General features: G+C 37.7%; 1 protein-coding gene across 16 annotated transcripts in view; it reads left to right on the top strand.

Annotated features, from left to right (window-relative positions):
* PABIR2 (PABIR family member 2) overlaps positions 1-26,044 on the top strand; it is a 44,016-nt gene extending 17,972 nt beyond the window's left edge. For 2 of the 16 annotated variants that reach the window (XM_081278214.1, XM_081278210.1), the window contains one exon: positions 6,158-7,073. In XM_081278214.1, coding sequence (XP_081134340.1) covers positions 6,158-6,302 — 145 coding nt within the window. In that variant the 3' untranslated portion in view covers positions 6,303-7,073. The other 14 variants (XM_081278203.1, XM_081278204.1, XM_081278200.1 and 11 more) reach the window with 11 other exon arrangements.
* The last annotated feature ends 233 nt before the right edge of the window (positions 26,045-26,277 follow it).

Genomic DNA, 26,277 nt, shown 5'->3' with positions numbered 1-26,277 from the left:
GACACCTTATATTCTTTTTTTTTTTTTTAAGAGAGAGTGAGAGAGGAGAGAGAGTGAGAGAGAATTTTTTTTTTAATATTTATTCCTTAGTTCTCGGCGGACACAACATCCCCGTTGGTATGTGGTGCTGAGGATGGAACCCGGGCCGCACGCATGCGAGGCAAGCGCGCCACCGCCCGAGCCACATCCCCTGCCAGGGACACCTTATATTCTGATGATAACACTGGCGTCCATGATGAAGAAAGTTTAATATGAGTTACTCTCTTTATGGACAATATGGATCCCACTTTTGCAGAAACATTTCTTCTAAAGGTGGTTTCATTGATTAAAATCACACATCTGTAATTTTAGGAATAAAGACAGAGATAGGAACCAGTTGCATCCTGGCTCATATTGCCAAGGGTGACAGTCTTATATTTTTTAGTTGTTGATGGACCTTTATTTTATTCATTTAATATAATCAATGGTGCTGAGAATCAAACTTAGTGCCTCACACATGTGAGGCAAGTGCTGTACCACTGAGCCACAACCTCAGCCCAGGCATCAATTCTTACACTGCCTTTTAAAGAGCAGATAGTAGATACTGCCTTTTAAGGAGCAGATAGTAGATAAGATAACTACTAATGATGATAACTACATCATTAGTAGTTATCTCATCATTTTATTCTTTATAGTTTGTTGCTGCCCCACCCAACAAAGAAAGGAAAAAGATTGGTTTTTACAATCTTTTTTTTTTAAAAGAGAGAGAGAGGAGAGAGAGAGAGAGTTTAATATTTATTTATTTATTTATTTTTTAAGTTCTCGGTGGACACAACATCTTTGTTGGTATGTGGTGCTGAGGATCGAACCCGGGCCGCTCGCATGCCAGGCGAGCACGCTACCGCTTGAGACACATCCCCAGCCCTGGTTTTTACAATCTTTACAATGTGCCTGAGTATAAACTAGATGGTAGTCTTTAAAATCTGACATCTTTGAAGTATAAATTAAATTTGAGTAGGGATTTCTGTCCAGTTAAGCATACTTTTTATTTTTTATAAACTAAATAAAAATTCTGAAGTTATTGCCAACTGAATCTGGGGAACATCATTAACCACAAGGCAGGAATTATGTCATTTCTCATTTAGTCCTTGTGAGCATCAAGTGTTTGAGTATAACTCAGAAGTATATCTTTGTATGGTTCTTTGATTCTTTTTGCATGTTGGGAATTCTTTCTGTGGTTCTTGCTCCATTATGAGCAGGACTTCAGTATTTGCAATATGCTATATTGAATAAAGGCATTTTCAGGGCTTCTGGCCTTTCTATGAAGATTAAGTGATAGTCTATTTCTCCTACATAAAAGGAAACATTCTCCCATGAATTTTTTTGCCTAGTGCATTAGTATTAATGAGTTTATTTTAACATTTTGCCTGAAATTTGTCTCAGTGGTTCTAACATAATTTTTAGTGTTATATATGTCATGTAAAAAAATAAATATTTTTTTGACAAAAAGAAATGACAAAATAAATATTAATCATATATTTTATAAAATTAATTTATATGATTAATATTTAGAATGTATACATAGACTTTAGAGATGTTTATATGAAATACTCAGACATGTGTATAGATACTTTTAAATTCCTGTCCCCAAGGTAAAGGAAAATGGTCATATTTAAATATGTAATCCTATTTGGAAAGATAATACTGGGTCCCACTAAGGCAAGATTATAGAGCCTGAGATCTGTATGTTTCAGTTCAGTAGTTCAGTTCATACCATGGGGTTGGGGATGCTCTGTATGTAGTCTTACCTTATACCAAAGTCTCACTAGGCTAGATAGGACTGTGACTGATTGCTATTGTATTTACCTGCCTGTCATTAATCTTGATAGAACCTAGCTTTTTTTTTTTTTTTTTTTTTTTTTTTTTTTTTTTTTTTTGGTACTAGGGATTGAATTCAGGGGGACTCTACCACTGAGCCACATGCCCAGATTTTAGAGATAGGGTCTCACTGAGTTAATTATTAGTGCCTCACTTTTGCTGAGGCTGGCTTTTGGAACTAGTGATCCTCTTGCCTCAGCCTCCTGAGCCGCTGGGATTACGGGTGAGGGCCACCACACCTGGCTCAGAAGCTAATTTATTGACTGGATGAGTCTCTGTGCCTTGCCCAGTTGGGGAGATAACATGAGCCACATTGGATATCCTAGTTTTGTTATTGTTTTCTCCTTTGACTATTTTAATGATTCGCTTATACTTTCACCCATAGTTTTTAGACAGGGTACTTCTTTCACAGTCATGGTACTCTCAGTTGTGTGGTTCCAATATTGTCTCGATTATGTATATTCGGTGGCTGCAGTGAATTAGTTCACTTTTGATTCAGGTATTCCTCTGTACAAAATAAATTGTATAGGTCCTTTGCTTTTCTATCATTGTATGGTCTTTGGCCATTAGTATAAGTAAAGCTCATTAGCACCTTTATCAGAGCTTAAGTGAAAAAAGAAGAGAAACTCAAATTAGACCAGACTATGTTGTTTTTAGAAGCTCTGATATAAGCTTTAATAATGATCACTGTGAAAATTACTTTTGTACGGTGATCTCTCTGTGGATACAAAAGTTGTATAAGTCTTGCTTTACACAAATATAACAGTTGGTGATTTGTGACCTGTATCATTTCTGCTTCCATGACTATGTATAGTCATGCCAGATTTATTAGGACAGAAATTAGATTGTATGTTTAGCAAAAGTACCTAGCTAAAACTTCACCAACTTCTGAATCTAAATTGCAGTGGAAACTAAAATGTAAGTGTGCTGTTTTTCTCTTAATGAACCAGATTACATACATTTTTATGTAATAATAGAGAAGAAATCCTGAAATAAAAAGTTGAGCTTTTTAAAAAAAAATTTCCTGGTAACTTCTCCAAGTGTTTATTTCTCTTAAGGTAATCAACAGTGTTAGAAGAAAAATTCCACTGCCTGTGTCATATTATACATTTCTAAATTAATAGTGGATTCACCTAAGCAAGCAAGTTCTAGTACAAATGGAATCTTTTATCCCAGGGCTCACCATAAGTCTTGTGGTTGGAATAAGGAATTCTTTATTTATATTCAGATTATGTGCATGGTGGCCAAATTTTAATCTAAGCCTGTTTTCTTCCTGCCAACTAGCATAGAGCGTGTCCTTCGGCTGCCCAGCCAATATGTGCTTTAAGAAAGTAAATTCATTTTAATATTAGTCTAGGCAAAAAGCTGCAGGAGGAAAAATTACATATGTTCCAAAGGAAAATAGAAAGGTCTTTTTGATTTTCCAATGTCCTGGAGTATCTGTGCTACTTTCTTTCAGTAGTTTGAATAATTCATATTTTAGACCTATTTTGCCATTTGGTTGAACAAATATCAGGGCCAGCTAAATTTTCCGAACTTCTTACTTAAAAGTGGAATTATTAATGAGGCATTTGACAGCAGTGAGCATAGTGTAGGAGTAGTGTGGAGTATACTGTTTCCATTTTTATTTTTACTTCTCCAAAGCCTATTTGTAGTCTGTCTCCACCTAAAATCACTCCATAGGCAAGAAAAGGAAATGATATTTGGGGGCTGGAGATGTAGCTTACTAGTAGAGCACTTGCTTAGCATGCTCCAGGACCAGGGTTCCACCCCGAGCACTGACAAGGAAAAAAAGGGGGAGGGGGATTGAACATAGGAGTGCTTTACCATTGAGCCACATCCAAGTCTGGTTTTTTTTTTTTTTTTTTTTTTTTTTTAAGACTAGAGTGTCACTAATTGCTGAGGCTCATCTCAAACTTGGAATCCTCCTGTCTTGGCCTCTAGAGTTGGTGGAATTATAGGAATGTACCATAGTGCACAGTAAGAAATGACATTTTAAAAACAGAATAGTGAGAAGTGGGGGACAGGGGTAGATTACATTTCATTGAGTGTAATATATGGCCCAGAGACTTCCAAATGCAGCATAGCTTTAACTTGGAAATTCATAAAAATAATATTAAAAGACTCATAACATTTAGACTCAGTGCCTCTTAGGTCAGAATAGGTTCTCACAAATGAGCTAGCGGCCAAACTTCAAATTAGAACCCATATTTCCTGATTCATAACTCATTCTACAATAATATACTTTTTTCCCTTTCAAAAAATAAAAAATATAACTATGTAAATTCTGTTTTTTGGAACTGAGGATATTGAATCCAGGGCGCTTAATTTATGAGCCATATCCCCAGGTCCCCCTGCCCCCCAACTTATTGGTTCTGGGGATCGAACCCAGGGACTTGTGCATGCAAGACAAGCACTCTACCAAATGAGGTACATCCCCAATTCTCCCTCCACCTGCCCTTTTTAATTTTTACTTTGAGACAGGGTCTCTCTAAGTTGCTTAGAGCCTTGCTAAGTTTCTGAGACTGGCTTTGAACTTGCGATCATCCTGCCTTAGCCTCCCGAGCTTGTGCTACTGTGACCAGCTATGTAAATTCTTAAGCTGCCTAACCTCTCCAGCTTTGTCTCTTAATGTGTTCTCTTTATTCCCCATACTACAACCACATTAGCCTGCTTTTGATTCCTAGAACTACCCTTGCTTCTTCACAAACCTTGCTTAGTTTATTCCTGTTCGTCTTTCAGATTATACTGCAAATATCACCTCTGGGCAGCCTTTCCCGGTTCCTCCGGGTTAGATTAGGTTATCCATATGTTGAGCACTCATAGGCCCTTGTATCTTGCTTTGAGTAGCTGTATGACAAATGATAATTATATATTTATTAGCATGATTACTTAAATGTTTGTCTCCTAAATTCAGTGAGGACAGGGAACATGTCTCTTTCATGCCTTTGTCCTAGTATCTAGCATACTTCCTACATTTGGCAGGCACTCAGTAAATGTTATACTAAGCAAATGAGTGAATTCAGGTAAATATAGAACATGGAACTTATATATTGGATTGAAGGGAGTCAAAGTCAGAAAGGCAGCTTGATGCCAAATTGCAAGAATTTTCAAATCCCTTCTAAAGTATGAAGCCAGATCCATAAGGCAGTCTGGCTTGATTGTTGGGAACAATGGGCGCCTGGCTAGATGGGGCAGGTATTCCTGGCCTGAGTTAAAGAGATGCTTAATGTCCAGATCAGTTTCAGTGGAAACACAGGCACAGAGGCCAGTTGTTCACATTAAAGTGGCAGTGGTCATGAGGATATTGGGACCATGGATAGGGAGCATTCATTTTAAAAGCTTAACTGGAGAGTACCTGAGAGATCAAAGAAAAGAACCTTTTGGAGAGGATAGGGAGACCTTTGAGGTTTGGAAGCAAGAAAAAAGGAAATGGCATAAGGAATTCATAAAATCAGAAGAATATCAAAGGCATATAATTGGAGGGGAAAATCACTATTTTCTTTCTTTCTTTTTTCTTTTTTCTGGTACCAGGGATTGAACCCAGGGGTGCTTAACCACTAAGCCACATCCCTAGCCCTTTTTTATATTTTATTAAGAGACAGGGTCTCGCTGAGTTGCTGAGGCTGGCTTTGAATTGGTGATACTCCTGCCTCAGCCACTGTATCCAGCTAAGAAAACACACACTCTAGTAGTAGGCAAGTGGTCAGCTCTAACGTGGTTGAAAGAGTTTGTTTTAGAGTAGAGGAGCTGGAAAGCAATGTGCCTGATGGCACACTTTAGCCAGCCCAAGAAGTGGCACCTCTCTGAATCTGGGCTGATGGGAAGGTAAAAAGATAAATATAAGGATATACACACACACACATACACATTTTTTTTTAAACCTGTGGTGCTGGGGGTTGAACCCAGGGCTTCATGCATGTGAGGCAAGCACTCTTCCAACTGAGCTATATAGCCAGCCCAAATATGAGGATGTTTAACCTCTTGAGCAGAAGGTCAGGGAACCCTCTCGCAACAACCATGGCATGCAAGAGAAATGCTTATGAATGCTTATCCTGTGTTGGGACAGTCTGCTGCCTGTTGTGGGTGGGGGAATTCACAAATGATACAGAACCTTGAAAGTTTGTCTTTCAGGGTTTATGTGAATATAATTTCACAGGTTAGTTCATTGCTGTTGCTTTTATGCTTTTTATTATTTACAAATGCTCCATTGATGCGTGAGTCTTTGAAACTGTGTCGTTGCATGTATGTTTACCCTGATAGCTGCATTTGCTTATAATTCTTTTTGCTTTGTCCTCAGTTCAGATATTTTGGATGGCAGTAGTAGAAGCAGTGGCTTATCCTCAGACTCACTGGCTACAGGCAGCGTTCCTGCACAGTCTCCAGTAGCATGCTCCAATTCATGCTCCTCGTTCATCTTGATGGATGATCTCTCAGCCAAGTGACTTAACGATTTCTGACTCAGTGCTTTTTAACTGCCGTTTCCCACATGAAATATTCAGTGAGGAACGCAGAGAACTTTGATCCATAATGAGGATTGAAGTTTGACAGATGTCAGTCATTCTGATGCTGTTATTTGGGGGGTATCTCTCCCCTCTAAAGTTTAATTACTTACTATCATGTCTGTTTTTGTCAATCTCATTTTGCATTTAATGACTAAATCTTAAAATACCGATTTTTGATCACTTAGAAGCTTTGCTTTTCTTAAGTGCCTCAAAGAGCACCTTCTTTCAAGTCTATATGCTTAAGGGAGGCACTGATGTGGACTTGCTATCATGGTTCTTTTCCCTAGCAGTGATGTGATCAAGTTGATCAGAAATTCTCTTGCTTGAGAGATTTTTCTGTTGTTGTTCTTTGTCAACTACATGGTTTCCAATCCCTTTATTTCCCAGCAATATGCCAATTGCTTTTGAACAGATTAAATTTTTAGTTTTCTGCATTAGCTTAAAGTGCATTATTTTGTTTTCTTTTCCTGTTTGAGCTGCTGCTTACTTGCCATTTCTCACAGAGGGGAAGAAATGCCTAGTCGCTTCCATCACTATCCTTGTTGCTTCTTTGCTAGTGGAGTGTATGATGAGAGGATCAATTTTAGTGCTGAGAATGTAAATGAACTTCAGGATGCCTATGTTAGTCACCCCAGGTTCTTATGACTTTGCTGCCACAGTTGATACTTCTCCTCCCAAACCTGTTGTCCTAAGGAATATATAAAATATTGTTGATATTTCTAGGTGGTGTTATCAAGGAGAAGAAATTCCTGCCTTGACCAGATGTGTGGAGCATCTACAAATGAATGAATAATGTATTTGCATACAAAGCAAGTGGTCCTTGGAGCTGTCAGTGTCTCCGGTGGTATTATGAGGCCTTAGGTGCCTTGGGGTACATTGTCGTGCTGTAAGGGATGTATATCCTAAGGTAGTGTGGAAAAAGGAGGCTTTATGTGTGTGATAGCCACATACTATTTCAGTTGCTGCTTTTTTCTGATTTCTTTGTGTCATTGGATTTGTTTGTTTTGTCATGTGGTGACTGGTGTTTTGGCTATTGTGTTGTTGCCAGAGTCGGAATCCAGTTTGTGTACATACTGCCTTATAGTAAAGGCAGTTAAATCTCTATGAGAAAGCTTTTAGGAGCTGAAAAAGTCAATGTTATCGTGCATTCTGCTTTTAAGAAGCTGTTTGAGCTATAAAAACTGTACCTACTAGTAAGTGCGAGGTACCGTGTTATTTAATTTTTACAAAAGGAAATGTGTGGCTGAGCTATTTAGGAAATCTGAGTGTACTCTCTTGTTATGTTATTTATGAATTATATCATGTAAAATGTCGTGTTCTTTTCATCTTCAGACATTGTGGTTGGATTGTCTCTGTCTAATATGCACATTGCCTGCTAGGATCATGCTATTCCATTTTTTAAATGAATGTAAGAAACAAAAACTACTGCACTTGTGTCTTTTGAAGGCAAAGATCCTTGGATTTTTAAGGAAGATGGTGTGCTTTGAAGGCACCCCCAGACTAGCAATAGCAGATTGCTATTGAAGGGAAACCTGTTCTCTTCCAATTATTAGAGAATTTCACTTAGCTTGCAGTAGTTCTATTAAAGAATTAGATGTGTCCTTTATTTTAAATTGTAATCACTGCCATCACAGCCACTAAGAGCTTTTGTTCCTGTGTTGCTTTCGCCTATGCAAAGGCCAAAAACCCTTCGAAACTAATGCCACTGTCCCCTTGTGTGCCATCTTAAAGACAATCTCTTTGATGGTACTCAGTATATCTATTCTGTTTGTAAAAGAACCATGTTAAGATGTTTTTGCTCCTATAATGATAATGGTTTTGTCTTTCAGGAGATTTGTCCACCTTCACTCTACTGTCTTCTTTGCCTTAAAGGGACACTCTTGGGTTCAAATGTAGGAATGTTAGGAGAGAACCTTTGAAATGTGATGATATTTAAATATATTTTTTGAAATCCAGTGGTGGGCTAGAGCAGGAAATTGAAATTATTCCAGTGGTACGAGAACTGAGAGGCAAGATGATTCACTTTATTGTTTAAACTAAGGTTCATTTTCAGTTTTTATTCTTTAAATGGACTGAAACGTTAGGTTTGTGCAGGGATTGTTTTGAAATCAATAAAAGACAGACATATGCTAGCCCACAGATGAGCTTTCTTGACAGTACCCCTTTATTTTTATATAAAGTCTAATATTTGAGAAGTGGTTATTGTTATAAAGTAAAATTCCCTCTTCCTATTCTAATACTATATCATATATTTCAAGCTTCTATTTGAAAACAAGTACAAGAAGTCATAAGATAATCCTACAGATACTGTTTGACTTATAATCACTGTTTCATGACAACTGCTTTTGGAATAATAGAATAATAATAGAAAGTTTTGTGAAATGCTGGCCTTGCATATATCTTAGAATGCAAATTTAATAAAGTGTGTACATGCATAAAATATAGTGTTTTAAAAGTCTATCTCTTTTATTCTTCTTGATAATTGTTTTCTGCTCCATATTCCAAAAGTCCATTCTCTGTATCTAATGTCAAGTCAAGTTTTGTGTTAAAAGGTATCAAGAACACAAAGAAATGATAGCTATATTGAAGTTGGGGCTGTTTTCCCAAACAAAGAAAAACCTCCACACATAATCTGTCAAAAATTCAAGAGTGTTTTGTAGAATTTGACAATTTAGAAGGTTCTTGCCAGGGTCACACATATTTTTTACTTGTTTTCAATTTCTCTTTTTGTTTTTTACATATTTATAAGTCTAAATTATTTTTTGAACAAGACAGGGAGATACGTAAATAGGCAAAAATAAAGCCTTTCATCCCTGACTTGGGTCATAAACCCTTGATTTTATTTTCAGTTTTTAAAAAGTCAATGGATTACTTTATTTTAAAAGACTTTACATTTTGAAGTAATTTCATATTTGTAAAAATCTTACGATAGCCCAAAGAAGTTCCATATATCCTTCTCCCAGCTGCCCCCGTTGTTAACATTCAACCACATTTGCTTTATCATTTTGTGTGTGTGTGTGTGTGTGTGTGTGTGTGTGTGTGTGTGTGTGTGTGTCTGTGTATACCATTCAAGAATAAATTGCAAACATGAGACTTCATTACCCATAAATGCTTCCGTGTAAATTTCCTAAAGACAACGACATTCTGCATAAACCATATTAGAACTATCAAAATCAGGAACTTAATGTTGATGCAAAATTGCCATCAAATCTGCAGACCCATTCCAATTTTGCCTGTTCCCAATAATCCTTTTTTTAGCAGAAGGAAAAGAATAAACAATTTTTTTTCTTGGCCAGGATTTAATATAGACTTCTGTTACACTTGGTCATTATGTGTCTTTAGTATCCCTCAATCTGGAAGTCCCTTAGTCTTTCCCTGTCTTTTATCAACTTCAAATTTTTGAAAAGTGCTGGTCAGTTATTTTGTAAAATATTCCTTGGTTTGGGTTTGACTGTTGTTTCCTCATGATTAAATTTAGGTTTTGCATTTTAGAAAGAAATACCATGGAAGTGATGCCGTGTTCTCAATGTATCATTTTAGGATGTACATGGTGTTACTTTGTCCCATTAGTAGCTATTCACCTTGATCCTTTGGTTAAGGAGGTGTCTACCATGTTTCTGCACTGTACAATTATGTATTTTGTAATTCCATTTACTGATAGTGAGAAACCTGGTTCCTTTTATCCTTAATATAATTCCTCCTCTATTCTATATGTCACCAGTTTCCTACCTGGCCAGCCACCACTCAGACTGCTTCCTTGGCCCAGCCATCTCCTTGGATCTGACCCTGTTGCCCTACTGCCCTGGCTGCCTCTAAGGAAGGAAGGGAAAAAGGGAGAAGGTCTAGATTACTCATTTTAAATATTCTTGCTTCACACCCATTTCAACCTCTACCTAGGCTCCTTTTCCTCTGTTTGATTACAGCTCAAGAATTTCTTATATGCATTAATTTAATGAATATTTATTGAGCTCTGTGCTGGGAAGTGTAAATGCAGAGTAAGTTCATGCCTTCAGGGAGACAAGAATGGTGGAATAAATGGAATTACACTGACCATTCGAGCCTCTGATGAGACCATATTGGGAGCACAGAGTGAGAACATGGGCTGGGATACTGGAATGTTTCCCAGAAGAGGGACCACTGAAGCTGAATTGTGAAGAACATACTTGAGTGGATGTAGGAATCAAGTAGAGGGAAATACGATACAGGCAAGAAGAGACCAAGGCACTATTAAAGAAATTCCAGTAATTTGGTAATAGGAGAAATGAGGCTGGAAAGGGAAACAGAGGCCCTGTGGTCTTTGAGGATTGGAAGTCTAACTTAAGTGGGTGGAAGCCCTGGGTGTAGACTTAAGCAGGGAGTAAGTAAGGGGGGTGGAAATTCTAATAAGCATAAACATTTAGGAGTCAGGTTGAAGAACAGATGGCAGCAAGAGAGGTGGGAGGAAAATCTACAGAATATCACTAGATGAAGTGAAGCTAAGGAGGGAGTGGTCTACCAGTTCAGTTAGATGTAAATTGAAAATTTCTCAATGGGTCTGATGATTAGGTCCCTGAGAGACTCAGTATATTTCTAGTGGGTGAATTGAATTGCAGTGGCTTGAATAAAAAGGGGTTTAGGATATTTATGTCATTAGCGTATGTAGTCTATGTCCAACATCTTCTAACCTCCTTCACCTTTTTTCCCAATACTTTTTCCATTACAGTACAAATTCCTGTTTTTTTCTTGCACCTTCAGTGGCTAGTGCTGTATCTGAAATGGAATAGTTACTCAATAAAATTTTGTTAAAGAATAACCCACACTCTAACCCATAGGGGGAGCTGAAAGAAAATCCCTCCAACCTATAATGGGAGTTGAAAGAGTGTCACTCGAACCTATAGAAGGAGCTGAAAGAAAATCACAAGGGAATGTTAACCTATAGGAGAAGCTGAAAGAAAATCTCCCGGGAAGTATTAACCACACACTCTAACCTCTAGGAGGAGCATCAAGCCGCGTCTTCCAGACATTCCTGAGGAAAACTTGCATGAGGAGTCTTCGTCAAGGAGTTCCACCCCTAGGTAATATTTATTATTATATACCTAATACTTACCTTCTATCTGGGGCACGTGATATTAGCTTTCCATTTATGATAGTGATATGAAGTTATCTATTAAAATAAATTTAGCAGAGAACTCTTTTAAATACATATATTTAAAAAACAGACATAGCAAAGAAAAAGTTGAAGCATCTTAAATGAACAGTGAGTGGCAGATATGGCCAAAATCTTAGAAGTGAAATACATGTACGAACTTGGATTGAGGGAAATACTGGAGCCACACTAGTGTATGGAACTGTTGTGAAGAAATTAAAAGCTGTTGAGTCTATGTGGAATGCTCTTTTGGGGCTCCTCTTTAGAGTCTCTCTTTTTGAGATTCTGCTCTTTCCATCTATGCAGTGTGATAAGAGAGGTATCTTTACCTTCTCAAAAGACACCCGCTCTTGTTTTCGAAGACAAGAGGAAACTTGGGTGGGGCTCAAGGAAAAGGGGCCTAAGGAGTCTGTCAGGCCTGGTTTGCTTACTTATATCTCTGATGAAAGGAGAGCTAAGGTCAGAACATATCCCTTAGAGAAAGAAGCTTCTAGTCGTGTCTCTGAGGCTTCAGCACAAAAGGAATTTGTATCCAGCTCCCCTAGTTACTACACTGAAATTTGGAGTGAAAGCTCACTGAGGTGTAGGAGCTTATCTCCCTCCAGAATCTGTGGGGTCAGGGTTGGAGGAGGAACTGTGGTTATGGGTGGAGGGTCAAGAATTCTAGGATTTGTAATCCTGACCATGTGTGTTTCCTCCTCAGAGACAAAATTAACATTCCATAGTGTTTTCAACTTATTTTCCTTTTTTCAAGAGTTTTTTCTTTATTCATTTTTAAATTATGAAAATGAATTAGATTATGAATATGGAAAAAAGCTCATGATAAAAAGTTCAAACCTCATAGATATTCAAGGTAAAAAGGGAACAGCTCCGCTAACCACCTTCTCATGTGTTATATTATAGTTTGATTTGTGTAACTTATTATCTTTTTCTGTACATATTGAAACATAATTATAATAGATGCACATGCACATTTTAAAACTTTTTTGTACCTGGGATTAAACCCAGGGGAGCTTCACCACTGAGCCACATCTCCAGTGCTTTTTAAAAAATATTTTATTTAGAGACAGGATCTTGCTAAGTTACTTAGGGCCTCACTGAGTTGCTGAGGCTGGCTTTCAACTCACAATCTTCCTGCCTCAGCCTCCTGAACCACTGGGGTTACAGGTATGTGCCACTTCACTTGACATAAACATTTTTGGAGTGTAACATACATACAAAAAAATATACAGCTTGAACTAATCACAAATTGGATGTTATATGGAATGTTCTGTGTGACGTAGGTAATGGTTACATGGGTTTATTCAATTTGTGATCATTCTTAGAGAGTGAATGACTTGGAAAAGTCATTAAAATTAAAAAAGTTTTAAAATGTGCTTAAAGAGTTCTAGAATGGGCTGGGGATGTGGCTCAAGTGGTAGCACACTTGCGTAGCATGCGCGAGGCACTGGGTTCGATTCTCAGCACCACATAAAAATAAAATAAAGATATTGTGTCCACCTAAAACTAAAACATAAATATTAAAAATATATTTAAAATATATTTAAAAAAGAAAGAGTTCTAGAATGTACTATGTAGACCTGGGACATGTTCAAATAGGTTTATTCAACTTGCAATCTTTCTTGGCAAATGACTGGAAGTGAACATTAGGGGGCGCTTAAAGAGTTCTGGAATGTTCTGTGTAGACCTGGATGATGGTTAAATATGTTTATTCAGTTTGTTGAGAGTGACTGGAAGTGAGACTTCAGGGATGGAGCTGGGTTTGGTGGTGTATGCCTGTAATCTCAGTGACTCAGGAGGCTGTGACAGGAGGATCACAAGTTTGAGGCCAGCCCCAGCAACTTAGCAAGGATCTATCTCAAAATAAAAAGATCTGGGGATATAGCTCAGTGGTAAAGGGCCTTTGAGTTCAATCCCCAGTAACCCTTCCCCCTCAAATGTTCAGGAATGTTCTGAGTATTAAATATGTTTATTTAGTTTATAAGTGTCAGTAGAGAATGAATAACTGCAAGAGGGCATTAGGGAGTTCTTCAAGAGTTCTAGAATGTTGTAGGTTAAGCTTGTTGATAATTTATGAGTTTATTTTTAGCAACTGGATAATACTTTCTTTGTGAATATTCCATAATTTAATCTTCAATTGATTGTCATTTATGTTCTTTATTATTTATTAGTATACATAAATAAACATTCCTATATGTTTGTTTGCCCTGTAAGTATTTCTGCGGGAGAGATTCTTAGAAGTGATAAATTTCAAGGTCAAAGGGTATGCATTTTACTCATTATTTTCCTTTTGGAAAGTTAAAACTGTGTAAAAAATTCTAACAGCAAAACAGGTATACAAGGAAAGGTTAGTTTTCCTCCTTTTTTTTTTTTTTTTTTTTTTTTGTACTGGGCATTGAACTCAGGGGCACTCGACCACTGAACCACATCCCCAGCCCTATTTTGTGTTTTATTTAGAGACAGGGTCTTACTGAGTTGCTTAGTGCCTCACTTTTGCTGAGGGTGGCTTGGAACTCCCGATCCTCCTGTCTCAGCCTCCCAAGCCACTGAGATTACAGGCACGCACCACTGTGCCTGACTAGTTTTCCTCCTATTCTTGACCCCCTCCCAGTCTCATCAGATCCTTCCTTGGAAGCAAACAGTGTTATAAGAGTCTGGCAAGTTCTTACAGAGATAGTCTATGCATTGCATATGCAGTTATATATTTTTATAGGCACTGCTGAAAGCCATTTTTCCACCCTACCAAGATTGTACCAATATATAATCTCGCCAGTAGGATGTAAATTTCCTATCCTTTCAAGAGATGATTCAAGGGTTTTGGAAAGACTTGAGAAAAGAACAGATTTTATTCATTCATTCTTTGGAAATACATGCTTCAAAATTCAAGAGAAACAGAAGGTCTCCCTCCCCACCTTTATTCCCCAGCAACAATGGCTCCTCTCCCCAAAAGCAATTGTTTTCAGTTCTTTTGTACCCTTACAGAAAAGTTTACATGTGTGAAAAGTCTATATATTCTCTTTCCTAAAATTTTACACGAATGGTAGCATATTTGTGTGAGCCATTACAGCATAACCTCTTCCTAACCTTTTCCCCTCAAAATCACAAGTTACTTAAAATAGCAGTTGTGCATTTTTTCTCATGAGTCTGTGGGTAAGCTGGATGGTTCTACTGTTGAGGGCCAGGGTCAGCTGATGATCTTAGCTGATTAGTTGATAAATCATTTTGGGGCTGGTTTGTCTAGAATGACTTCAGCCAGGATTAGCCAGCTCTACTCCATAGGGTCTCATCCTCCAGCAGTCTAGGCTGAGCTTGTTCTCATTGTGATGTCAGGGTTCCACAAGAACGGAAGAAGCACACACAAGGCCTCTGGAGGCCTATTCTGTTGTCCAAAAGCAAGTCACAAGCTAGCCCAGATTCAAGGGATGCCAGGACTGCAAAGTCACCTTGCAAAGTTTTGGAGGGTTAAGAGGGAAAGAACCAGCACCATTTACTCTTTCAAATACAATAGGTTTTTTCCTTTTTCCTGTACCTTAATTTTTTTTTTTTTTTACCTAATACTAGGTCTTGGAAATTATTTTATAGTTCACAAAGGATTTCTTTGATATTTTTAAAAATATTTTTTAGTTGTAGTTGGACACAATACCTTTATTTTTATTTATTTATTTTTATGTGGTGCTGAGGATCAGACTCAGCACCTCACACATGCTAGGTGAGCACTCTACTGCTGAGCCACAACCCCAGACCCAGCTTTTTCACATATATATATATATATATATATATATATATATATATATATATATATATATAAATTTAGTTGTAGATGGACACAATACCTTTATTTTATTTGTTTATTTTCATTTGGTGTGGGGGATTGAACCCAGAGCGCCTCACACATGCTAGGCCAGTGCTCTACCACTGAGCCACAACCCTGTCCTCTCCATTTCATTTTTTAAATATTTTTTAGTTGTTGATGGACTTTTATTTTCTTTATTTGTTTATATGCGGTGATGAGATTCAAACCCAGTGCCTCACACATGGTAGGTAAGTAAGTGCTCTACCGCTGAGCCATAGCCCTAGCCCTCCATTTTATTTTGGTAGTCTCCTAATGAAGGAAATTTATATTGCTCTCAAGCTTTTGCTTTTGTCTAACAATGTTGTAATTAGTAGCTTTGAACATATGTCAGATAAATTCTAGAAGCAAAAGAACCAGGTCAATGGGTGTGTGTTTATAATGTTGATAGATATTTTCAAATTTAATTTTAATTTTTTATCCTTTTAGTTAGAAACATGTCAAATCTAAGCTGGGTGTGGTGGCACATGCCTATAATCCCAGCGGTCGGGGAGGCTGAGACAGGAGAATTGCGAGTTCAAATCCAGCCTCAGCAAAAGTGAGGAGCTAAGCAACTCAGTGAGACCCTGTCTCTAAATAAAATACAGAATAGGGCTGGGGATGTGGCTCAGTGGTCAAATACCCTTGAGTTCAATCCCTTGTACCCTCTCCCCAAAAACATGTCAAACCTATATAAATGTTGAAAGAATAATATAATAAGCACCCATATATGCTTCATCAAGCTTAAATACTTGTTAATATTTTGCCACATTTATTCTCTTCCCCATATATATCACAATATACATCACATGCTATGTAGGTATACATATTTTATGTACCATTTGAAATTAAATTGCAGATCAAGACAGTTTTTCAGCTTGTATTGCCTAAAAGCAAGTGTTTGCCTACATAATCACAATATCATTAGCATACATAATAAATTTAAGATTGACATTCACAGCCTATATTCATATTGTTCAAATTATCCCAATAATTAATATTCGTTTAAAAAAAATTTTGGGGGTGTAGAGCGTATTGAGCCCAGAGGTGCTCTATCACTGAGCTACATTTCCAGTTCTTTTTATTTTTAGACAGGGTCTCTCTGAATTGTCCAGGCTGATCTGGAATTTGCAATCCTGCAGTTTTAGCCTTCCAGGTTACTGGTATTACAGGTGTGAGCCACCATACCTGGCTGCCCCAATAATTTTTTTTGTACTGGCAGTTGAACCCAGGCCATTGAGATACATCACTGTCCTTTTTATTTTTTATTTCGGGGCAGGGTCTCCTTAAGCTGCTGAGGGTCTCACTAATTGCTGAGGCTGGCTTCACACTTGTGATCCTCCTGTCTCAGCCTTCCAAATTGCTGGGATTACAGATATGCACCATTGCACCTGGCTGTCCCAGTAATTTTCTTTATACCCCCTTTTTTTTAATTGAGGAGCCAAAATTCGGGATCAAAGTCATACAAGTACATTTACTTACCGTGTGTCCAGTTTTATTTTATACAGAACAGATTCCTACTTTTTTTCTCCCATCTTTCATGAAGTATTCATTTTCAAGAGTCTGGGCCAGTTGTCTTGTGTAATATCCTGTAATTTGGATTTGTCACATTGTTTTCATCATGGTATTCTTGCCAAAAGTTAAACACTTTTGGCAAGAATACCACATTGGTGATTCCCGTTGCATCACATCAGGAGGTTAATTTGTCCCAATTGTGATGCCAAGTTTGATCACTTAGTTAAGGTAGTATCCTCCAGATTTTTATTGTAAGGGTATCCTTTCTCTCTTTGTAATTAGTATCGTAGTAATGTTAGAAAGTTATTGTTACTGTATAAGTGTCCTGTTGCCCAATAAGTTTCACCCATTTTACATTTTGACCCCCTACCTGAATCGTTTTTTTTTTTTTTTTGAAGATGGTGGTATTTTCTTAGTTCTGTCATTCCTTCCACATTTACTAGGTAACACTTTTCCATTAAGAAAGATGACCCCCTTCTTTTTTCTTATCACTTCAAATTTATAAAAATTATTCAACCAGGTTATAACATTGATTTATTGTGCTATAACACATTGAATGATGTACTGGTGCATGAATAGACAGACCAATGGAATAAATCTGAAAGTTCAGAAATAGTCTCAAGTATATATGAAAAGTTAATATGTAATAAACAAATACCCAAATCATTTGACAAAGATGAACTTTTTGGTGGGGTGGTAACTGGAATTGAACTCAGAAACAGTCAAACACTGAACCACATTCCAAGCCCTGTTTTCTATTTATTTAGAGACAGAGTCCCACTGAGTTACTCAGTGCCTCGCCATTGCTGAGACTGGCTTTGAACTTGCCATCCTCCTGTCCTAGCCTCCTGAGTGGCTAGGATTTCAGGCATGTGCTACTGTGCCTGGCAAAGGTGAACTTTTTTTTAATATTTATTTTTTTTAGTTATAGGTGGGCACAAGACTTTTATTTTAAGTGGTGCTGAGGATTGAACCCAGTGCCTCACACATGCTAGGCAAGAGCTCTATCTCTGAGCCACAACCCCAGCCCAATGATGAACTTTTTTTTAATATTTATTTTTTAGAAGTATTTTGTTCATTTATTTTTATGTGGTGCTGAGGATCAAACCCAGGGCCTCGAACGTGCTAGACTAGCACTCTATTGCTGAGCCACAATCCCAGCCCTCCAATGATGAGCTTTTTTTTTTTTTTTAACATAGTAGAAGCTCTTTTTTTAATATTTATTTTTTAGTTTTAGGTGGACACAATATCTTTATTTTATTTTTATGTGGTGTTGAGGATCAAACCCAGTGCCTCGCGCATGCCAGGCGGGTGCGCTAACACTTGAGTCACATTCCCAGCCCTAATGATGAGCTTTTTAATGGATGCTATTAGGATAATTGGATAGCTATTTGTATTATTTGGTGTCCCATACTTCACATCATACCCTGAAATGGATCCTAAAATGGTTATGCATGTAAAAATGAGAATTATATAAATCCTAGAAGAAAATTTAAATTAATTAATTTATTTTATTATTTAAAAAAATTTTAGTAATTGATGGACCTTTATTATATGTGGTGCTGAATTGAACCCAGTGCCTTACACATGCTAGAGAAGTGCTTTACCACTGAGCCACAACCCCAGCCCAATTAATTTCTTATAAAAGTATACAAATCACTTAAATTAAGTACTAAAAAACACTCATAGGGGCTGGGGTTGTGGCTCAGTGGTAGAGTGCTTGCCTAGCATGCATGAGGCACTAGGTTCGATCCCTGCCACCCTATAAATAATAAATAAAATAAAAGTATTGTGTCCATGTACCACTAAAAAAGTATTTTTAAAAACCCACTCCACATAATAAGAAATGTGAATATATTTTAAGCACAGTAACTTTGACCATCTGGATCACTCAGGAGGATGGGCAGTGTCAAATTAGGTTGTCCCATTAGGCACTTCTGAATCTCCCTAGGTGTCTCTTTTATGGCCCTTATGCTACTTATAATTATAGTATTTGTTAAATGTCTGTCTTCAATATTACATTATCATATGTATGAGGAGTAAGCAAGACTACTGTGTTCATGCTAGTATCTCCTGCTTTGTGCACAAAATGACTGCTCAATTAACATTTGCGGGATGAATGATTAAATTCCTGTCTCTTTACATTCACCAATGCAACTTGCCACTTAAAGAGTTGAATAAATGAATGAATGAGTGAATAACATGGAGGCAAGGAGTAGTCTAGATTCAGATTTCTTTACTTCCACCTCCTTCGCTACTCTTTTAATTCTTGTCCAGTTTCCATACCACAATCTCTCCTAGTTTTCTTTCCTAATTTTATTTTGTTTCTGTTTGTTAACTAAAGTAAAACTTTCAGCAAAGCCCGTATGCATAAAATTTATACCTAGATCAAAAATTTTGAGGTGTAAGTTTCAAAATGAAATTAGATGTTTGCATATAAATTGCTTGAAATGTCTTGCTTTCTTATCTTATTCTATATGTGTCTTACACACCAAAACAAGAACATGGGGAAATAATTTATCATTAAAATCATTCCAACATTTGTTTTCTATTATTGCTAAAACTACTTCCTAGGATTTCTCTGCAAACCTATAGTATTTTAGCTTCACTTTTGTGAATTAACTTGGAACTCTTTTATAACTTTGTTTCTTTAAGAAAATGCATCGTAGACACCAGTAAATGAATTGTGAATTGGGAGACTGTGTGTTTATGAGTGCCTTTTGATTGGAATTGTTATGGAGCCTGTAAGCAATTGTTTTTGTTTTTTTTTTTTACCACTAGAAATTCCTGATGTTTTTCTATTACAACTAATTTTCCACGTATAGAGTAAGCCGATTTTATATGTTGATTTTTGACATCAGAAGTTACATGAGTTACTTGATTTCATAAGCCAAGTAAAAACATGCCTTTCCCTAGATCGTCATTATAAAAGGAACCTCTGGGTAGTATATCCTGTTTTCCCAAATACTGTAATTATAAATTGATCCAATAAACATTACCTTGAAATTTTGCTCAGTTGAAAGGCACCATGGAAAAAATCACATGTATTAGAGCATGTTGAATCTGCAACACATATTTTGGAGTTTCAATAGCCTATATAATATTTTATAGAGTTCCCCCACCATGGCTTTGATAAATATTGAGTACAAATTTGAATTGGGACAACTAAGTTTGGGGTCAAAATTTAGGTAGCAATCTTTGAATAACTTATTGTAAAAGCACTATATATGCCTATTGAAGAATATATGAAAAGTAATGGAAGATAGAAAAAACAGTTTTAAAGTGAAAATAAAAATCAACATAATTACACCAGGCGGAGACAGCTGTATGTTTGTGGAATTTTCTACATAATTAAACATATACTCAATATGCAATATTTCCTTCTTTGCAAAGCACATAAATATTCAGAATATTATTTTAAGAAGTACATTGCCATCCGAGTCATTTAAGTTTTGTGGGTTAGCACAGTACTAAGATGAATGGTTTGAGAATTCTGAGTCTCGAAATCAAGCCATAAGAAGCCCTGTTCCAGTTACCTGCAGATGTCAGTGTGGATCTGAGTGTGAGTCAACAGTTTGTTCCAGGATGTGGTGGGACAGTTGAAGTCTAGTCGTGAAACAGTGGTTGATTTTTCATTTTTATTTTTTGAAACAGTCGTTTATTAAACAAACACCAGTTCCTAATTAGACGAGAAATATGAGCTGTAAGAGCCTAAAGTGTCTGAGATTTCTTTTCACAAAACTTAAGTAATCATGGACAAATTCTCTAATTACACGGTTCACACAAGATTATGTCCCCTCGTTCCCAGCCCTGATTATTTGACCAGCCTTCCTTCGATGAGTTATAGTGCTAGAGAAGTGGTGTTAAAATTGTTGCACTCACTAAATTTCACCTCAACCCAGATAGCAAGTCTGAGAGTTCCATTATGAGCTGGGTTGGTGTACTTTCTGCTGTTATCACATTTAAACACAAAGTTGGAAAATGATAATCCAACTCCAAAAGAGCATCATTTATGCCATTTCTTGCTTCTCCTTCTTTTCTACAGGATTCTCTTTTTCTCCAATTTTGCAACAAAAAAGTCAAAATGTTCGTCATGCTAGGAAACTGTCAGAGACTTGCAATGCCTCATTATGTCAAAATACCGATGTTTCCTGGGCCACCACATGAACCTACCATCTGTTTCATGAGCTCACAAGCTTCCTCTCAACTATAATTTGCTATATATATTGGTACATAAATTGTTGGTAGCTTATGTTTACCCAGTAACAGAATCTGTTTGGCAGAAGGGTATGGGAAAGGCATCTTTGTGGAGAAAGATTTTCTCTCTCTCTCTCTCCTTCCTCCCTTCCTCCCTTCCTCCCTTCCTCCCTTCCTTCCTTCCTTTCTTTCCAGCAGTTTCATTCCAGTCTCTTTCTCTTTTTAAAAGATATTTTTATTTTATTTATTTATTTATATGTAGGGCTGAGGATTGAACCCAGTGCCTCATGTGTGAGGGGCAAGTGCTCTACCACTGAGCTATAGCCCCAGCCCCTTCTTTTTCTTTCTTTTTTTTTTTTTAAAGAGTGAGAGAGGAGAGAGAGAGAGAGAGAGAGAGAGAGAGAGAGAGAGAGAGAGAGAATTTTTAATATTTATTTTTTTTTTTAGTTCTTGGCGGACACAACATCTTTGTTGGTATGTGGTGCTGAGGATCGAACCCGGGCCGCACGCATGCCAGGCGAGCGCGCTACCGCTTGAGCCACATCCCCAGCCCCCCTTCTTTTTCTTTCTTAAAGAAAACTCTTTTCTTTCTTTTTTTTAATCTACAATTGTTTTTCTTCAAATGTAGAAAAAGTGATGTGCTAGCCTCAATAATCTGCCTTTTATATTATTTTAATTCAAATTGCCTTGTAAGTAGTTCTCACTTTGGGAGTTATTTTTGCTATGCTGGTTATCTCCGTACATAACCAAATGCCCTCTTAAATTTGTTTTTCTTTTATAAGCAAACTTCGTACAAATCACTGTGAAAAACTGCCTTGACCTTGTAGCTGTAAAAGATCACAGCATTTTGGGACTTCCCACATCTGTCTAATGTAAATTTCTGCTGTTTTTCCAGTGTTCTTAGTGTCACTTACGGGTTTTGAATGTTGAATTTACATTTCAAGAACATTGGTCAGGGCCTGGCGTTCTTGAACTGTAACAGAATCAAACCTCCTGCACGTTGCCTTGTCAGCATGACTTCAATTTTCATGTAGCTGAATGAGCTATATATTTCTACCTAGCCACTTTCTTGTCTTTCTAATCAGCCGACCAATATGTATGCTGAAAGTCACCCCCCCCCCCGCAAAAAAAAAAAGGTAGAAAAAATTCTGACTTTCCTTCCCATTAGTTCTAGACTGTAGTGTAGTTAGAGGCTGTAGTGTACTTCATGTGCAGGCTTTGAGAAGGGAAGGAGACTGTCGTTCTGTCACCTTCCTTCATATAACACCAAAGTGTAATTTATGCAGGCTTATTGCATGATTTTTTTTTAAGGTACCAGGGATTGTACTCAGGGGCACTCGATCACTGAGCCACAACCCCAGCCCTATTTTATATTTTACTGAGAGACGGGGTCTCACTCCATTGCTTAGTTCCTTGCCTTTGCTGAGGCTGACTTTAGACTTGCCATTCTCCTGTGTCAGCCTCCTGAGCTGCTGGGATTACAGACGTGTGCTACCATGCTCAGCTATTGCATGATATTTTGCCTTTGTGAAAGTGACTGGTTTTCCATTATGGTCTACATCTATTGCATAGGTTTCTATAAAGAAGCAGTGCAGGGATTATTAACCCTCTCCCCACTCTGAAACAAAAAGAGAAGAGATGAAAAGGAAAAGAACTTCTATGTTTTGCTGGAGTTGTAGCTCAGTGATAGAGCACTTCCCTAGCACATGTGAGGCAGTGAGTTCAATCCTGAGCACCACATAAAAATAAATAAAGGTATTGTTTTTTTTTTTTTATTGGTTGTTCACAACATTACAAAGCTCTTGACATATCATATTTCATACATTAGATTGTAAATAAAGGTATTGTGTCTTAGCTACAACTAATAAATAAATAGATAGATTGATGATAGCTAAAAAGAACTTCTACGTCATCCTGAGATTTTTTGTTTGTTTGTTTTTGGTACTAGGGATTAAACCCAGGGGTGCTTAACTACTTAGCCACATTCCCAGTCCTTTTTATTTTTTTTTTTATTTCAAGACAGGGTCTCACTAATCGCTGAGGCCTGCTTGAAGTTGCGATCCTCCTGCCTTAGCTTCCTGAGCTGTGGGCTTTCCAGGCATGTGCTACCATGCCCGGCTTTCATCCTGAGACTTTAAAACTTGTTTTAAGATTAAGGCAGCCGCTGGGCCTGGTGGTGCACGCCTGTAATCCCAGCACATCGGGAGGCTGAGGCGGGAGGATTGTGAGTTCAAAGGGAGCCTTAGCAACTCAGAGAGGCACTTAGCAATGCAGCGAGACTCTGTCTTTAAGTAAAATATTTTAAAAGTGCTGGGGATGTGGCTCAGTGGTTAAATGCCCCTGTATTTAATCTCTGGTACTCCTCCCTGCAAAAATAAAAAATTATGGCAGGATTATTATATATGCAGAGTTCCTTTGGCCACACCATCCCATCTTTCATTTTGTAGTCTTTGTTACCACCTCCCCAAGTCCCCAACTCTTCACGTGCAGATCTCTCTCTCCCTCACAATACAGACTCTTAGGGGTGGACAGATTGCTTCTTCTGGAATTAAATGGCCCCTACTGTGTTGCAAAACATAGGCATTAGCTGGGATGGGGAAAAAGATTTCTTTGTGTCCCTAGGGGCATTGATAATAGAATCATCTTTTTCTTGGTTGGTACTCTTGCAGCAATGCCAGTCATGTAGGTGAGAAATTAGCAGCTTTAGCTATGAGATTGAGACCAATTTCTTTCTTTTATTTTTCTTTTCATTACTTCTCAATTGTCTTCTTTTGAGACCCATTTTCATAGAGCAGGTATATAAAGGCAAAAGAGAGAAGGTCAAACCATCAGAGGAGGGCTGGCAGAGGACTGGGATTTGGGCACAGAAGGGAAAAATAGGATCAAAGATCCTAGAATAGTGAATGATCAAGGAGGGAAATGTTATCATACTAAACCAGTACTTCTTCAGCAATGGTGATATGTCAGGGACAAGAAGTGGGTGGAACAGGTCAGAGGAGGAATTTTAGGAGTTTGATGACTGAAAAAAAATGGTATAGGATGCCCCAGAAGTCTTTGGTGACAATTTCTGTATAGAAGTTAAGGAGGTGCAATGGCATATACCTGTAACTCCAGCAGTTCAGGAGGCTGAGAGAGGAAGATTACAAGTTCAAAGCCAGCTCAGCAGAACTCAGTAAGACCCTGTCTCAAAATAAAACATTGAAGAGGACCAAGAAAGGAATGTAGTACTCATTCTGAAAGTTTCGTGGCATTCAAAAAACTGGCAGCTAGAGAAGTAGGAGGGTCCCTTGTAAAATAGTCGTCAGTGTTGCTACTGTCATTGTGGATAATGCATTTGTCTGCCTGATATTGAGTAGATGCTGACATGGGAAAAAAATCAGAGGACTCCCCTGAGCAGTGCTCAAACAGAAGTTTCTGTGATGATAGTAATGTTGTCCATTTGTGATGTCCCATGAAGTAGCCACTAGCCACACATGACTGTTGAAAACTTGAAATGTGGCTAGTGTGATTAAGAAACTGAATTTTTAGTTTAATTTAAATTCTTTCCCATGTAAGCAGCCACACATGGCTAGTGGCTATTATAATAGGATATCACAGGTCTACAGGGAGGGAGGTAAATGTGGGAGTGACAAAGTGAAAAGGGAAGAAATATAGAGCAGAGTGGGAGATGATAATTTAGGGAGTAATCAGGGGAAAAAAAATTTCATCTGGTAAGAAATGCTTTCACATCTCTAGTAGCTAAATACTATCAGTTTTTCATCAACCAAATTGTCAAGTTTGGAGGAAGATTTGGGTACCTGAGGAGAGAGATTGGAATACTTAAAAGTATAAGGGACGACTGGGCAGTGGTGGGAGCCCAGCCACAGTTGTCAATATCAGTGTGTACTGTGCCAAGTCTAAGGGGCCTGACATGGGTCTAATTAGTACTAGGCCAAATGGGTGTGATTCCATAGAATGTCCTTTCTGGAGCCAGGTGCAATGGCATATACCTGTAACTCCAGCAGCTCAGGAGGCTGAGGGAGGGGGATTACAAGTTCAAAGCTAGTTCAGCAAAACTTAGTAAGACCCTGTCTCAAAATAAAACATAAAAGGGTTGGGGATGTGGCTCAAACTAAAATTAGTTTATTATGCTGTCTAAGCTTAGAAAGTTATGTTTAAGTTTATCCCAAGAGCTTTGTTACTCTACCTTAAATATTTCTTGGTAAATTCCATTTTTTTCTGGTAAATTAAGCCTTGATATTGTACAGTGTATTTGAAGGAATCTCACCAGACAGGTTGGGCCCCTTCTGCCTGGGTGATGTTTGGTTAGGGTGATCTGCCAGATTCTATTGCTTGCTCTCCTTTTGATGTCAAAGCTTTGGGGCAACTCACCCACCCATCTCTGGTGGTGGCAGTAGAAGTGGGGGGGGGCTTCCTTCTAGCTATAAAAATCATAGCACTGTATAAAACCATTGCTATTTCACTAGCACAGTTTCCAGATGTTCTGTGGGTGGGAGGTAGGGTCAGGAGATGCTTGTTGCAATATAGACCCTATCTGTAGAGAAGAAGAAAATAAAAGAGATGAGTATATAGGAATGGAAATTGATCAACTAGGATTTTTCTGTATGTTTCAAAGAATAGGAACTAAAGAAGTTTTTTAAACTCCAGGTATTAGACAATTTAAAATCTTGATTGTTTTAAATGGAAATATCTCGTTAAACTTAAAATTTTAACTTCCAAAAAAAAAAGTACATCCTTTGGCTGACTAGATAATCTGTGGACATTTCCCTGTAAGGCTTTGATTTCTTGTTTTCATTGCAGTCTAACACCCCTGGAAGAGGCTGATTTGTGTCCAAAGCTCATGATGAACAATCCTGATTAGAACTCTTCCTCTGACGTTAAGATTTAAACTGAAGCTGAGTGCAGTGGAGTATCCCTGTAGTCCCAGCTCTTTGAGAGGCTGAGAAAGGAAGATCCATCGCTTGAGCCCAGAAGTTCAAGACCAGCCTTGTCAACATAGTGAGATTCTGACTAAAAAAAAATATATTAAATTGAACCCAATGTTGTCTCATTTTATATATTCCAGTGGCCAACAAAAGGGCAACACAACCATTCTTGATAGTTCCAGTTAGGACTTTAAAGAGAAATCAAACAGATGTTGGATCCTCAACTTGCAATATCAGACCTAGGGAACTGACTAGTCAATTGTTTCATCTGTCAAAAAAAGGTGATCTGGGCCAGGTGTGGTGGCACACACCTGTAATCTCAAT

The sequence above is a fragment of the Spermophilus citellus genome, assembly GCF_964194105.1.
Source record: "Spermophilus citellus genome assembly, chromosome: X".
In the NCBI taxonomy this organism is placed as follows: domain Eukaryota; kingdom Metazoa; phylum Chordata; class Mammalia; order Rodentia; family Sciuridae; genus Spermophilus; species Spermophilus citellus.
Note: the sequence above shows the minus strand (reverse complement) of the source record. Positions and strands in the feature narration are given on the sequence as shown.